The 16,691-nt window shown below is 42.1% G+C and overlaps 1 protein-coding gene across 1 annotated transcript; it reads left to right on the top strand.

Moving 5' to 3' along the window:
- The first annotated feature begins 671 nt into the window (after nucleotides 1–671).
- Nucleotides 672–15,261, top strand: dnajc1 (DnaJ (Hsp40) homolog, subfamily C, member 1). Its single transcript, XM_083781292.1, has 13 exons — nucleotides 672–935; nucleotides 2,869–2,970; nucleotides 4,228–4,274; nucleotides 5,159–5,324; nucleotides 5,820–5,905; nucleotides 7,828–7,921; nucleotides 8,015–8,102; nucleotides 8,336–8,505; nucleotides 9,326–9,445; nucleotides 9,953–9,998; nucleotides 10,505–10,738; nucleotides 11,416–11,648; nucleotides 13,096–15,261. The coding sequence occupies exons 1-13, from the start codon at nucleotides 801–803 to the stop codon at nucleotides 13,162–13,164; spliced, it is 1,590 nt and encodes a 529-aa protein (XP_083637418.1). The 5' UTR covers nucleotides 672–800; the 3' UTR covers nucleotides 13,165–15,261.
- Nucleotides 15,262–16,691: the final 1,430 nt, after the last annotated feature.

Raw genomic sequence — 16,691 nt, 5'->3', positions numbered from 1 at the left:
ATTAATGTGCAAAGCTGGAAACCATTGTCATTTGTCGCACAAAACAAAGATGTATTTTGATTCATTGATTGGTTGATTGATTAAGTATTTATTAACAGTTTGCAGAATTACAGTACAACTCAATACAAAAAAACTGTTAGCTGTGCACGACACACTGATAAAGCATTACACTTGTTTACAAAAGGGTCCACCCTTTTCAATTCATCAGAGATTGATAGATTGATCGACTGGTCGATTGATTGATTGATTGATCGACTGGTTGATCGTTTGATTGATTGATTGATTGATTGATTGATTGATCGACTCGTCAATTGATTGATTGATTGATTGATTGATTGATTGAAAAAAAGGGAAAAAATCACAGTTTTAGAATGGGTAGTTCAAACGGCTATAAGTCAATAAAAAAACTGCTGTTCGAGGATAAAACCAGAAAAGGTCAAAAGAAAAATATATATTATTATTATTATTATTATTATTATTATTATTATTATTATTATTATTATTATTACACTATTGTCATACGGATGCATTTGTTCAGCATAGCCACACGGTGGCGCTGTGGTACAAAATTAGCTCAACCAGAAAGATGAGAGCTTTATTTTGGAAAAGCAAACCTCTTCTACTTGCGGACGTGACGTCAACTCGTCAAGTGCCGCTGAGTTGGCCGTGCATCATCCACTCATCCAGTAGTCAGAGAGCTGCATCAGTTCAGTTCAGTTCAGGCGTGGTGTTGTTACAATAAATCATCGTTATTATGATCATCAACTAAGTGTTAATAGACTCATTGATGCTCCATCATCATGTTGCTGGCGTGTGTGTTGGTGCTGGCGGCGTTCCCGTGTCGCGCTGCGTCCTGGGAACAGTACGACATGGAGCTGTTTGATCTGGTGGAGGAGTTCCCACAGAATTTCTACCAGTTCCTCTCTGTTCCTCAGGTTAATATAAATATAATATACTCTATTTATTGTCGGGGGGTCCGTGACCCCTAGGGGGTCCTTGGAATTACTACAGGTGGGGGCGCCAAATATTTGTGTGATAGGAAGTTTTGTTTTACATTAACCACTTCAACCCTAGCATCCCTGTTCCGAGGAGAAGTTTAGCCAAAAATAGCAGACCTACAAGCTCACAACGCCTCGCATCGCGAAGCGTTGTGAGCTTCTTCTAGTTCTGCTATTTCTTTTGCAAGGAATTAAGTTTGGTGTAGAGGGGGGAAACGAGCAGACAAAGTGAAAGTCTCTGAAAGATCAAGTTTACATAATATTGACCTTTTAAGTGGTCCTATTAACCAGTATTCCAGTGCTTTCAAACAAGTTTATGAATCTATTTAGGAAATCTATGAAAAAGTTTAATCTGCAACACAATGTTAATGCTAAGTTGATATGTACATTATGCAGTGGTGGGTGCTTCATCTCTGTCAGCTAAGGGGTCGAAGACCCCTGCATAGCCTCTATGTATTACTTTATAATGTATTGCTTTATGACTTTTATAATGAATGAGAGATTCCACAAGCTTCTATATCAGTTCCTATTAAGCTACGTTTTATGACTACATGTATTAATTCGTACACTGTAGACTATAATTGATAACTCAACGTTTCATGTCAACGAGTTAAATATGTAGCAGCTGCTGCCTTCACATCCATCGCAATGAAACTACATAGCTTGTAGCTACTGTATGCTAATGATGAGGAGAATGTGCCACGCACCCTGTGGCCTGTGTGTGTGTGTGTGTGTGTGTGTGTACACACAGGCCAGCGGTGACACTGGTGAGGGGTCTGCTCTCCTGTAGTGACATATACCTAGTGTTGTCATTGCATTGCATGGTAGCATCTGTTTTATACCCATAATACGTACAGTACCGTACAGGCATAAAAATGAATTAGTGTAAGTGTAGTCATGTAGTAACGGCACAAGACACAAGTTCAAATGTATTATAGTGCCAAATCACAACATTTGTCTCAAGAGTCAAGACACATTAAAGTCTGCCTCTGAACAGAGACAGAGGTGGAACTGCATTGTTCCACCCTGAGCAAGCATTTGTGCAACGGTGGCAACGAAAACCTCTCCTCGCCTCCTCCCCCTTTATCTGGAAGAAACTTCAGGCCCAACCAGACTCAAGGCTGTGGACTACGGTCATCTGCCTTGAGTATGTCACAGAGAGAGAGAGGACAACAATACCAGATTTATCATTATATTAGTGCAGTATCAGACATAATTGTCATGCTAAAGGACACAGATATCTTCCACCTTGTTTTTGATTGATTTAAATATTTATTAACAGTTTGCAGAATTACAGTACATTTCAAGCACAAACTCAATATAAATGTGTGCACCTCCACCACCGCCAACCTCGAAACCATTATGTTTTGCCTGCACAACAGAGCTAGCCTTCTTTACCAGCTTGTACAGTTTGTCTGTATCACTGTCACCATGTGTGAATCATACTGTAGGTGCCGGAGGCGGGTCATTTGGGTCTGAATGTCCCTGCACTATTGGGGGATGTTTATTTATTTAATTATTTTCCCAGACCGGCTCTGGTGCATGCCATGGTGTTTGGTGTAGCACCGTTGCGCAATAGTCGTTGTGTATTGGCTGCATACATGCAGTAACTGCAGTTGCTCTTGCTCTTAGTTGCAACTTGATCAAGGTGTCAGACGGGCTCATGCACAACAATGTGAGTCATGACATGATGACATCGCCTCCCACCCCAAATAATATCCGAGCACTTTTTACGTCCTGGTGTCGCCACTGGCGTGGATGCAACAACGTGCTTGATACTCTGTGTTATCTGACTGCAATACTGCTGTTTATGCCATTTTTATATTGTGTGTGTGTGTGTGTGTGTGTGTGTGTGCGTGCGTGCGTGTAGGATGCGTCCCCCACAGACATCAAGAAGGCGTACAGGCGGTTGACCCTCACCCTGCATCCTGACAAGAACAAAGATGAGAACGCAGAGTCGCAGTTCCGACAGGTAACCATGACTACACGCTACCATGACAATGCCGTGGTGATACAATTAAAGATGGATAATGATGACAAGTTACTATGACAACATTAACCCATTTAGACCCAAAGCCAATTCTACAATCAATCTAAATCAGTAGTTCTCACACTTCTGATGTTTCGAACATGTTCAAAAATAGCAGCCGCGGTGCAACCTTGTACATCTGCTATTTTTGAATGGCCAAGTCGAAAATTTAAAGTGACACAGATACTTTCCCGTTTTTAATGGGTTCTGAAAACCCTTTTCTTTTTAAAGGAAAGAAAAAAGAATGATATTATACTGTATTATTGTCTCCATTGCGTGGAAAGTTGGAAACCTCATATGTCCACTGTTGCTTTTCAAGATTCAAATTTAATTTCTGACTAATGTTAACAACTCTAGTGTTTAATGACTTCAGTCTGTCACAGAGGTCTTCACACCTCTGTTATAAGGAATGTTTGTTTTATTTGGAAATGGCACGTACAATCAGCACATTCTGTAGGACGAGTGCTGGGGACTGGGTGAAGGTTGGGCAAAGATAGCCGATCAAATTTGTAGATTGTCTTTTTTCGCCAAAGAGATTTGAACGTCATCACACAAATTCACACCCGATGCTGTGTTTTTCATTTGTCATGTAACTTTAACCAATACCGTAACCTAGTACATAGCCCTGGGTGACCCCATCGACTAAGTATACAGGGTTGAAGTAGTTTTTAATGTATATTAGTGCAGTGTAAATATATGTTCAGTCCAGTCCCAGACTGTTGGCAGCCTGCAGGCTTGGGTACCAGTTGTTCAAGATGCATCACTGTCAATATTAACATCACTTAACCTACTCAGGCATCAATATTCTTGTGGAACATTAGCCAAAAATAGATCTACAAGCTCAAAACGAGCTTGTAGATAGGCTATTTGTGGCTAAGGGATTTGGTGTAGACATTTAAAAAAAAAACTACTAACAGAGCCAACTAAGTCTAGATGGTTTTAAGTGCCCTTACCAACACCTGTTTACAATTCAAATCTTTAACCCTGGGGGCTGCACTCTTTGGGTCCAATTTTATATCATTTTCTAAATGTTTTAAACATTTTCCAAAACAAGACGGTAAATAATAACATTGCACTAAGCCAGTGATCGGTGTAAGTACACATTTGTTTTTGTAGCCACATTAAGGATGCTGGAACTGTAACGTGCAATCCTTTCAGATTAGAGTTTAAAACATAATACTCCATATTAATGTGTTATAGTTGGTGTCCGTCTATGAAGTTCTGAAGGATGAAGAACGGAGACAGAGGTGAGTTGTTAAATGGAAAGACTGTTCTGTTCATGGCTTCTGTTGTGTAGTGTCAGTTCATTCATAGTGTGGCCTTCCTGTGTTTCACAGTCACTCACTGTTCAGTTATTGAAGGGGAGATGGGTTATATAACCTTTATGTCCAGTCGTTGACTGAGGGGAGATGGGTTCTCACTAGGGTTGTCCCGATACGATCACGTGATCTAAACCGGGCCGATCGGGTTTTTTTCAAAAGATCAGAATCGGGGGAATGTGTCTGAATTTGTTTTAGTCAAAATAAGAATCATTTTGCATTAAGATAAGATTTGTTTGTTAAAAAAGGTAATAATTTTAATAAGGGAACTCATTATGGACCCATAATATGTTTTGCCATGCAGCTGACAAGGGCTTTTGGTGCATGGGTAGGGCATCTATATCATGACATTGGACTGGATACAGTCCATTATCCCCCTCCAATATTTTGGAAATTGTACTATTGTGATATTGCATAAGTATTCTATAAAAATATAAATATCGGATCGGGACAAATCGGAATCGGCAGATACTCAAAATCAAATCGGATTGGGAGCAAAAAAAAGGTGATCGGGACAACCCTAGTTCTCACCTCACTATCAAAGACAAATCAAACACTACACTGCCCTACAAAGCCAAAGTGTTTTTGGACACATACTGTAAAGCAGAAGGTTTGTACAATAACATGAGGTTTAGCCTGAAGTACCCAAGCTTTTCTTGGGGCGGATCAAACTAGTGCTGGAAACGGACACCGGCTCCCTATAAGAGTGCCTCCCCTCCCCCCAGCATGCAACCAATTGTAAAATCACGCCATATATTATGACGCCATGATGGCCAGCAAAATACATTTTGTCGTGTTGTGTGTGTGTGCAGGTATGATGACATCCTGGTGAATGGTCTTCCAGACTGGAGGCAGCCCATGTTTTACTACCGCAGAGTGAGGAAGATGAGCAACGCTGAGCTGGGCTTCCTGCTCTTCCTCATCCTCACTGTGGGACATTACGCTGTCATCTGGTCCATTTACCTGGAGAAACAACTGGTGAGTGACATCATCTTACTTTATTTCTTTTTTCTTTTTTTAAGACGATCCTATATTGGCATCATACTACTGTAGTTTATTTGCATTGATTGTCTTATTTCTTATATTTAAAAATATATATTTTACAAGTATACATTTGAAAATACGTTTATACGTTTATGGATAAGGGGTAAGATATACATATACTGTAGAAGTTTGTAACTTCTATACCTGGTATGTGTCGTCGTGCCCTGAGGACTCCCTCGAAAACCGAGTTGCTGCAACTCATGGGGCTTATCCTCTAGTGACATTTTTGAGATGTTGAATTCAGAATCATCAGAATTGTTGATGATTAATTATGTATTGGTTTTGAATCTGTGTGTGTGTGTGTGTGTGTGTGTGTGTGTGTGTGTGTGTGTGTGTGTGTGTGTGTGTGTGTGTGTGTGTGTGTGTGTGTGTGTGTGTGTGTGTGTGTGTGTGTGTGTGTGTGTGTGTGTGTGTGTGTGTGTGTGTCAGGATGAACTGTTGAGTAAGAAGAAGAAAGAGAAGAAGAAGAAGCTAAACTCCAAAACAACAGACGACTCCAAAAACCAGCAAGACAGGTAAACAGACTGGCTGACAGACAGGTAGGCAGACAGACCACCCCTTCCAACACAAACCCATTGTAACTTCAAACGCCATTTTAACCATGATAGATTCATCGAAAACCTCCTCTTGACGCCCGACAAAAAGCCGGATGCACCACAGTGGATTCGAACCCACAACCTCCGTGGTTGTGTGCAGGGACTTTAACGCTGCACCACCCAAGCTTTAGTTAAAGTTAAAGTGTATGTACAGTGGAGGAAATAATTATTTGACCCCCTGCTGATTTTGTAAATTTGCCCTAATACAAAGAAATGAGTGGCCTATAATTTTTATGGTACTTTTATGTTAACAGATAGACAGAATATCAACAAAAAAGTCCAGAAAAAAAACATTATATAAAGGTTATAAATTAAATTCCATTTGAGCAGGTGAAATAAGTATTTGATCCCCAAGCACATCATGACTTAATACTTGGTGAGAAACCCTTGTTGGCAAGCACAGAAGTCAGACGTTTCTTGTAGTTGGTCACCAGGTTTGCACACACCTCAGGAGGAATTTTGGTCCACTCCTTTTTACAGATCCTCTCCAAATCCTGAAGGTTTCGAGGCTGTCGCTTGGCAACTCGAAGCTTCAGCTCCCTCCACAGATTTTTTATGGGATTAAGGTCTGGAGACTGGCTAGGCCACTCCATGACCTTAATGTGCTTCTTCTTGAGCCACTCCTTTGTTGCCTTGGCCGTATGTTTTGGGTCGTTGTCATGCTGGAAGACCCATCCACGACCCATCTTCAGTGCTCTGGTTGAGGGAAGGAGGTTCTTGTCCAAAATCTTACCGTACATGGCCCCGTCCATCAACCCCACAATGCGGTGAAGTTGTCCTGTACCCTTAGCAGAGAAACAACCCCAAAGCATAATATTCCCACCTTCATGCTTGACGGTGGGGATGAAAACCATTGGAAACACATTACGCCGTAATGGATTGAAATCCTGAAGTGCCCGCAAGGTCCCCGTGCTCAAGAAGACACATGTGCAGGCCCGTCTGAAGTTTGCCAATGAACATCTAAATGATTCTGAGAAGGCTTGGGAGTCCAAAATTGAACTCTTTGGCATCAACTCGACTCGTCGTGTTTGGAGGGAGAGGAATGCTGAATACAAACTCCATAACACCATCCCTACCGTCAAGCATGGAGGTGGGAATATTATGCTTTGGGGGTGTTTCTCAACCAGAGCACTGAAGATGGATCGTGGATGGGTCTTCCAGCATGACAACGACCCAAAACATACGGCCAAGGCAACAAAGGAGTGGCTCAAGAAGAAGCACATTAAGGTCATGGAGTGGCCTAGCCAGTCTAGTCTACAGACCTTAATCCCATAGAAAATCTGTGGAGGGAGCTGAAGCTTCGTGTTGCCAAGCGACAGCCTCGAAACCTTCAGGATTTGGAGAGGATCTGTAAAAAGGAGTGGACCAAAATTCCTCCTGAGGTGTGTGCAAACCTGGTGACCAACTACAAGAAACGTCTGACTTCTGTGCTTGCCAACAAGGGTTTCTCACCAAGTATTAAGTCATGATGTGCTTGGGGATCAAATACTTATTTCACCTGATCAAATGGAATTTAATTTATAACCTTTATATAATGTTCTTTTCTGGACTTTTTTGTTGATATTCTGTCTCTATCTTGTAACATAAAAGTACCATAAGAATTATAGGCCGCTCATTTCTTTGTATTAGGGCAAATTTACAAAATCAGCAGGGGGTCAAATAATTATTTCCTCCACTGTATTAGCGTCACGGTTGGACATCATTAGAATTTGATTTAATTAAATCACAGTTCAGGGATAGATTCAACCATACTCAATGTTGCACACTAGGTGACATTTAATGTAGCCAAATTAATCTGTTTGGATTGGAAAAAACAAGTCTTTTTTTTGTGTGTTTGTTAGAGTGTTTGATAAACCTCATTGGCACGACATCCTGCCACTCAAAGTCAGCATCTGGCTCTACCTGTCAATCAAGTCCCTTCCACAGACCATCCAGGTACTGTAGCCCCACCTCTCCTCTTCCTGTTAGCTCAAAGTGTCACTTCCTCTCACAGATTATGACGGATCGTGTGTGTGTGTGTGTGTTCAGGAAGTGAAGCAGTACTACGAGGAATATAAAGTGATGAAGCAGAGATTGAAAGAAGAGGCTGAACAGGAAGAGGAAATCTTCGTCCCCAGTAATGCAATTTTACAGACCTTACTCCATTGTCGTACAGCTGTATAATGGTATATTATAGTAGCATAGCAATGTTGTTAGCTTATAGATCTGTTACAGAATAGTATTTTACATTAGTCTGCAGCTGCGCAAGCAGGCTCTGGGGACGTGATCATGGAGCACTCCCTCCGGTCTAATGACAGTGACTGGAGGTGACATCCTTTCCTGTGACATCATTTCCTGTTTATCTCGCAGGAGAGAAGCGTCCAAAAGTGAAGAAGACCAAGGTGGAGTTTCCTGTGTACGAGGAGTCAGGAGGCCAGGTGGGCGGGGCCCACCAGAGCTACGATCAGGGCGTGTCCATTGAGGAGATCGAGGAGCAGATGAACGATTGGTTGGAAGAGAAGAAGAGTGCCAAGAAAAAGGTCTGCGTCTTTGACTTAGATCATTATATATTATGTTGATTTATCCGCTAAAATGTATTCTGTAATTATGTAACGTTATATTTATTTATTTTTTCAACTAAAATCAACAGTTTAATTATAATACTTTCATGCTTAAATGATGAGTTCTGATGGCCTCAAATCTTTGTGAAGGGTATTCCAAGTAAAGGCGGTGGCACATTTTAGAAGCGTTCTTTTGTTTTGTTTTTACCCAGCTCAGTACAAGCATGAGGAACAGTTAATATAAAAACATCATGTGAGCGGAGGTTGTAATGTCTGTGGCTTCTGATAAAATATGTACACAGACTACACACATGTAGAAGTTGTAATGGCTTCTGTCAAGATACACACACACACACACACACACACACACAGAGGTGGTTAAGATGGAGGTTGTCTTGTCCATGGCTTCTGTTGAGAACTTGAGATACAGTATGTACTACAAAACCATTGGAACAAACCAAGCATCGCTTTATACAGCTTAGCCAGTGGGGTGTCTGCCTTTTCATACAGTACATACAACACAGTGCAATGATGTTTAAGATGTTTACAATCAGTGACAAATCCTAACCACTTGAACCCCAGGATTTATATTCTAAAATAGTTGATCTACAAGCATACATCAGGGTGTGATGTGTTGTGAGCTTGTACGTGTGGCTATTTTTAGCAAAGAGATTTGGTGTTTTTTGGTGATTTAGGTTTATAAAGACTAAGCTGTATGGTATATACTTGATAGATAAGTAAATTAAATAAAAGTAAATTAACCATATAAATTAATGCATGTAATACGTTTATTTTACAGTCCTCAGAGTGGACAGAGGAGGAACTGAGCATGCTCAGTAGATGCATGCAGAAGTTCCCTGGAGGAACTCCTGGGCGATGGGAGAAGATCGCTCACGAACTGGGAAGAGCTGTCTCTGAAGTAAGAAGAGCGTTTCTTTTGTCATTTAAGGCCCTACTTTGTCATACAAGATTGCCACGCAAAAGTAGCGCAAAAGGCAAATCTACGAGCTCACGATGACAGCTTTGAGCTTGGAGATATTTTTTAAACGTTTTGAAAGTCAGTGTAAATCTTCAAAAGGCTATTTCACTTTGAAACACTTCTGGGGTGCACACGCACGCGCGCACACACACACACACACACACACACACACACACACACACACACACACACACACACACACACACACACACACACACACACACTTCATTTTATCACAATAAGTGTTTTAGTGTGTGCGACATATAAATAAATTGACGCAATAAAGTATTAACGAGAACTGAATAAATAAAGTGAAATTATTTTTACAGACAAGGTTTCCAGCGACAATATACTGTACTCTGAGTAAAGTTTACTTACTTACTTATAACTGGGTGTGATGTGTGTGTACATACAGTATATACTGATGTGATGTTTTGTGTTTTTCAGGTGACGTCCAAGGTGAAGCAGGTTAAGGACTGTGTCAACAGTTCGGGTATGGTGATCCAGCATGATTTTACTACTAAGGCTATTAATTGTGATTTATCACTATTCGTACATATTTGTTTGTGTGCGTGCGTGTACATGCTTGATGTTACACTACTGATGTCATAAACCATGTTTCGATAAAGCCATGTTTTTTTGTTAAGGTAAACCACACCAATGCAACTCATTGAGTTGCAATGAGTTGCATTGGTGTGGTTTACCTTAAATCGTTTTGTCCCAACCTGACACTTTGGTGTGGTTTGGGCTTAAGAGAGGGGCTCTAAATTTGGTGACCTCGGTGTTCTCCGCTGTGTTCTATCGAGGAGGGAGGCGGGGCGGGTGCACGGATTGGTGAACGAAATGGGATCCACCGGCTATTTTGCCGGTAAATTTGAATTCAATGGAATATATTACAGTACCCGGGTTTAGTGATGGTGTGACAAAAGTGAATGTTCTAGGATGGTGTGTCGTCTGTGTATTGTTGTGATGGTTGCCATCTGTCCCGTCCTGCTCCAGGATTGGTCAAGCTGTCAGAGCTGAAGGGGAAGTCGGTGATGTCACCGAGGCCGGCGGGGCCTGGCTGTGTGCCAGACAGCATGATGACGCACCGAGAACCAGAACCTCCTCCTGCTGCTGTTGCGCCTCCTGCTGGCGAGGAGGACCCACCAGAAGAGCAGCAGGAGGAGGAGGAGGAGGAGGAGGTGGAGGAGGAGCAACAGGTCATCAGGAGGAGAGGTGGGAAGGCGAAAGGTAGGCCTGTCACAATTATTACACGATTGTCTAATCGCACTTATTTTTTGCATAATCGTTAATCGTTCCCATGTTGAAAAATGTCCATACATTTTCAAAAAAGCTTACGACTTGCGTTGTAAGCTTGTAGATCAACTATTTCCACTATTTTGGAAAGAGTCTTATTTATTATTATTAAATGTGTCAGTGTTTTATTTGCAGTCATTTGCCATATCTGCCCTGTGCAATTTGTGATGAGGAAGCTTAAAAGACAAACAGAAATACAAATTGTAACGTTCCAATCTTCAATGCATAAAACACTATTCAATCACTCACCTCGATTATTTGTGTGACATTAATCGTCAACTTAAATTTGTAATTGTGACAGCCCTAGGGACAACTTCTGATCATGGGGTTGGGATCCGGAATTCAGAGAAACCAGATCCAACATTGAGGAACCGGAATCGGTTCCTTCACATTTGAAACCCTTTCTGGGACTGGTTTATCTCACTGTCAGAGCTGCTATGTGGACTTCATGTCTGCTATACCATTACAAAGTGTCTCTTTTTAATTCCAAGGACCACCATAACTCTTTAGAGTGTACTGTACAAATGGAACCAAGTGTACCTGTAAGGGTGTCCATTTGGTCTGTACTGTGTTTCTGTAATCCAAACTAATATTATTATACCTTTTCAAAGGTCGCAGAAGACAGGGAGACTTTGACCCCACCGCCCTGGAGGAAGAGGAGGATGAGGATGGGGTGAAAAAGGAGGTGGTGAAGAAGGAGGCGGTGAAGAAGGAGGTGGTGGAGGAGGAGGTGGTGTGGACTCAGAGCCAGCAGAGGTTGTTGGAGTTGGCGCTACAGCAGAACCCCAGAGGAACCGCCCAGCGCTGGGACCGCATTGCCAAGCTGGTGCCTGGCAAGACCAAGGTCTGAAAACTAACACAACCCATGTGTGTCCATCCATGTATGCTCATCACCACACCCCCATGTCCGTATATATCATCACACACTTGGGCCGCACATAGGCCTGTCACGATTGCACATTTAAGTTAACCATTTATTGTCACACAAATAATTGCGATTAATGATTTAACACTTTTCCTGCCAGCGTTAATTAACTAATTCACACCAGCCAGGCCAGTATTTTTCCATATTTTGAAGGAGCCAACCGGATGTTACTTACAGTGTGTGTTGTGATGGGTCCGATATATTTCTCTTGCTCGATGAGCACAAAGGCTTTTGCAAAATAAATTGCATTGAACATTGGAACGTTACAATTTGTATTTCTCTTTGCCTTAGGCTTCATAATCACAAATTGCACAGGGCAGATATGACAAATAAGTTTTAGATACAAGAAATCACTAATACTTTTCACTAATAAATTCCAAAATAGCCTACAAAATATAATTTCACATTGAAACGTACACATGTTACAGTGTTTCCTGCAGGAAAAAGCTTTGGCATGGTGCTGGGCGCGGTGGCGGCCTTCTCGAAAATTTTGATTAATTAATTTGATTAATTAATTTGATTAATAAATTAAGATTAATTTGTATTATTGCTCTTGTATTGCTATTGGAGACACTGGGGGACACGGTGGAGGCACTGGGGAGGCACTGGGGAGGCACTCGGGGGCACACTGGGGAGGCACTGGAAGACACTGGGGAGGCACTCAGGGGCACACTGGGGAGGCACTCAGGGGGACACTGGGGAGGCACTGAGGGGACACTGGGGAGACACTGGGGAGGCACTGGGGAGGCACTGGGGAGACACTGAGGAGGCACTAGGGTGACACTGGGGAGACACTGGGGAGACACTGAGGGGGCACTGGGGAGGCACTCGGGCACACTGGGGAGACACTGGGGAGACACTGGGGAGACTCTGGGGAGGCACTCAGGGGGACACTGGGAGGCACTGGGGAGACACTGGGAGGCACTGAGGGGGACACTGGGGAGGCACTGGGCAGACACTGGGGAGGCACTCAGGGGGACACTGGAGAGGCACTCGGGGGGACACTGGGGAGGCACTGGGGAGAAACTGCAGCCACTGGGGAGACATTGGGGAGGCACTGGGGAGACACTCAGGGGGACACTGGGGAGGCACTCGGGGGACACTGGGGAGGTACTGGGGAGGCACTTGGCGGACACTGGGCAGACACTGGGGAAGTACTGGACATTTCATATCACACACACACCATGATTCACTAGCCATTCACTAGCCACCTTGGCATGGCGCGATTTATTTCAAGCATGGCGCAGCGCCATGCCAACAACATTGTGCGGGAAACCCTGATGGACGCAAGTGTCTCATTGCAAAGGATGCAATGTAACTAAGGCAAATTGACAAGTGCTTTGTGTGTGTGTTTTCCTTACTACAGGAGGACTGTATGATCAGATACAAGCTGCTAGCTGAACTGGTGCTGAAGAGAAAACAAGCCAAGAGCTGATTACACCTTCAACAACACATAAACGTTCATATGGAAAAAATACAGGAACTTTCAGATGGCAAAAATACAGGATCCTTCATATGTAAGCCAGAAGCTCCTGTGAACCTCCATATTGTTGCTGTCGTACAGAAACCTCTTATCTCCATATTCTTTGCTGTTTCTTCGTAAATTAACGCCCTACTTGATCATTCTACAGCGTCACTCAAAAGTATCTGATCTGCAAGCTTGCATGAAGCGAAACAACCTTGTATGTCCAGATCACGTGTCCAATGGATCCAATGTAGTTATCATTTAGTCACAAACTAGTTCATATTATTTAACATTAGTTAAATATTCATAACCCCACACACACACACACACTCTCTTTCAAAACCATGCTTATGAGATCATGAGCATGTATTTTCGCTACTTTTACGGAATAACGGAATGATATACAGAGATACATGGTTTCGGCCCCCGACAGTGACGACAGTGGAAGCCAGAAGGTGTTCTGAACCTCCCTAGATGTTTGAGGGGACAGAGGTTTCCCTTCATCTCCTCATGGTTTGTTTGTTGAACATTTCAGAAGGTTGTTCGATGGCGTCGTGCGTCACGAGGAATGACAAGCCATCATGAACTCTGACCCCAACAGCTTTCACATATCTTTGTGCCTTACCCCCCACACACACAGCATGCAGTCCCGTCCAATCACGTCTCGACAGACGGACGACGCAAGGCTCAAATCAGTCCGGTGAAGTTGAAATGAATTGAGACGTTAAACGAGATTGGCTTCTTTCAGTTTTAGCACATTTTTTATTCAAAAAATGTTTGCTTCTTAATTTGTAAATACTATTACCCAATATGGACGTGAAATATTTTGTTTTTCAGCTAATATTATATAGAGCAGCGATTACCAACCTTTTACTGGATCAGGGCCCACTTAGAAATGTCTGCATGCTTTCTCAGAGCATGTTTATTTTAATGATGAATCAATCGATTGCGTTCCAGCTTGGATCAATGGAACTAAGGAAGTATACTTTAAGTTCCTATTTATATTTGTTATATATTATCAATACAATCGTTGTGTTTTGCTAATAGGATACATGCATACAGAATAACTAACTACGGCCCCTTCCCTACTTTCTTCACAGGTGTTACCGATGATACTAATGAAGGCTCTGTTCCATTCTGGTCAAACAGTCAGTGTGCTGCTATAAACACTCTGCTACACCAGTGGGTCTCAAAGTAAGTGTCCTTGACTGGGTTCCAAATGGGTGTGCAATTCTGAGAGTACAAATAGAACCAAATAGACTCCAGGGGTCCATTTGGTTCCATTTGTACACTCTCAGAGTTATGGGGGTCCTTGAAAAAAAGAAAAAAAATAGAAACACTGTACACTGTATGGAACAGAGCCTAAGCCTTAATTAGTACCATCGGTAACAACTGTGAAGGAAGTCGGAAGAGTTATTTCCCAAATGGTTGCTGTGCATATATTGCCTCGCATAGCCAGCCTTCAGCTGCCTTTTCAATGTATACTATTGCCCCATTCAGATTAAGTCTGGCCCCTCTCAATTGTGGGAGGACTTCACGGCCGAAATGGTGAAGGCCAACCAGATTCGTCTGGGACCAGGCAGGGCCCAGTATTCAAATATGGGGCGGGACATTGTGAAAAATACATTCTAACACTGAGAGGGACAAGACTAATATCCACGCAGTGGTATTAGTATTGACCACCAGTGGGCCCCCGCCCCACAGGTTGGGAATCGCTGACATACAGGCTCATCTTTTACTGGTCATAGTCTCAAGCTTCTACAGAATACAGACGGAATTCTGCAAGGAGCAAATATTCAGTATATTACGTGTTAAAAAAGCCTCTGATTGAGTTGAACTTTTTATTTTTTATTGAACTTGTTTGTTACACATTCTGTTGTGTTTGGAGTGTTTGATGTCAGTTTGGGTCAAAATGTGGGCTTTCTCAAATCCCACAATGTGCTTTTTCTGACCGTTAGAACTCTGTTTTATGAGTTGGATCCACTGTGTTTTCAACATCTGGTTGACAATCTGTCGGTCACTCATTTAATAATAAAATGAAAACAACAAATAAAGTATTTAATTTATCTCCCCGTTCTTGTGTATTTACTATTTTTGTTATTGCAACTATTGAAAGTCCAAAATATGTAATGTAAAATGTAATTTCAATTGCAGATTCTCTAGTACACATGATGGCAGTATCAATAATATATTGGTTGTAGTGTAGGTATCCACAAATAGCGTACCCGGACCCTGTCCGAACCACAACAACCTCTGGACTTTCCTAATGTATTATTTGTATTATCTGCGAGATACAATCATGACTTAACGCAGTGGTTCTCAACCTTTTCAGGGCGTGACCCACTGACCCCCCCCCCCCCCCAAATAATCATATTTAAACTGGGGAGCCCCCACCCTTATAAGCATTTGGAATTGTAGGAGTTGAGGCATGAATTTTAGTTTGACTCGGTTTCTCAGATACTTATTGTGAAAATAACAGATCTATAAGCTCACAACGGCTCGCAGCACCGTTTTCGTATATTATCTGACAGGGCCATGTTTGACCACTTTTTACATTTTGTTATTTGGATGTAGCAATGGTATTTTTCTTTGCTTTGTTTTAGGTATTAAAAAGGTCTTTAAAAATTGTCACTTCACTGTCATCTGGGGGTTTAGAGCTAAATGTAAAACAGAGATGAGTGAGAGCCGGCATTTACTAAGAGGACAATTTATGTTTAAACAAAGGAAAGGATAAGTCAAGTTGTGGAATAAATGTGATAATGAATTAAAATGAGGTAGAGTGGAGTAAAGGATCCCCTGTATAAAAAGTGCCTCAGCTGTATTTGTCTACAGAACCACAAGGTAGCGACAGCGACCTATTTTTCTATATTTCAGCACATTCCTGCCATCCTTGGACCTTCCGCGTAATGCTACACTATCAATGTGAAGAGGTTTGTGATTTAACAATCAACAAGCTCCTCCTTCAAATGGATCCAGTCAGTGAGCTCCATTCAAGTAAAACAGTGACACTATAGTCTAGTTAGACTTGTTCTCACTCACCTACCAGTACAACTAGGATGTTTCTGCTCATTTCACTGATGATGGCTGCTATGTGCTTTGGTATGAAACTACTCATTTATTTTACTGCATCTCATCTCAACAGTCACAATATGCTCACAATATGACAGTAAAAATAGTTCAAGAAATTCAAGGTTTGTTTATCCATACTTTGTTGTTATTCTACAGAATGCTGTGCACAGAAAGACAGTGTGCTTCAACTTGGAGGAGATGTGACAGCTGCTAAAGGAGAGGCTGTAACACTCCGCTGTGAATATAACTCCAGTTCTAAAAATGTGTTTCTCTACTGGTACAAGCAGGATGCAAATGGCAGCCCGAAATTCGTATTGAGCCGCTTTTCCTTTTCTTTTTCTAATGGATCAGGAGTCACAACACCTGGATTTGAGAATAGATTCGTCTGCAATCTGGACTCCAGCAAAAGATCAGTTCCCCTGAGGATT

Source organism: Protomyctophum parallelum (genome assembly GCF_964188405.1).
Source record: "Protomyctophum parallelum genome assembly, chromosome: 14".
NCBI lineage: Eukaryota > Metazoa > Chordata > Actinopteri > Myctophiformes > Myctophidae > Protomyctophum > Protomyctophum parallelum.
Note: the sequence above shows the minus strand (reverse complement) of the source record. Positions and strands in the feature narration are given on the sequence as shown.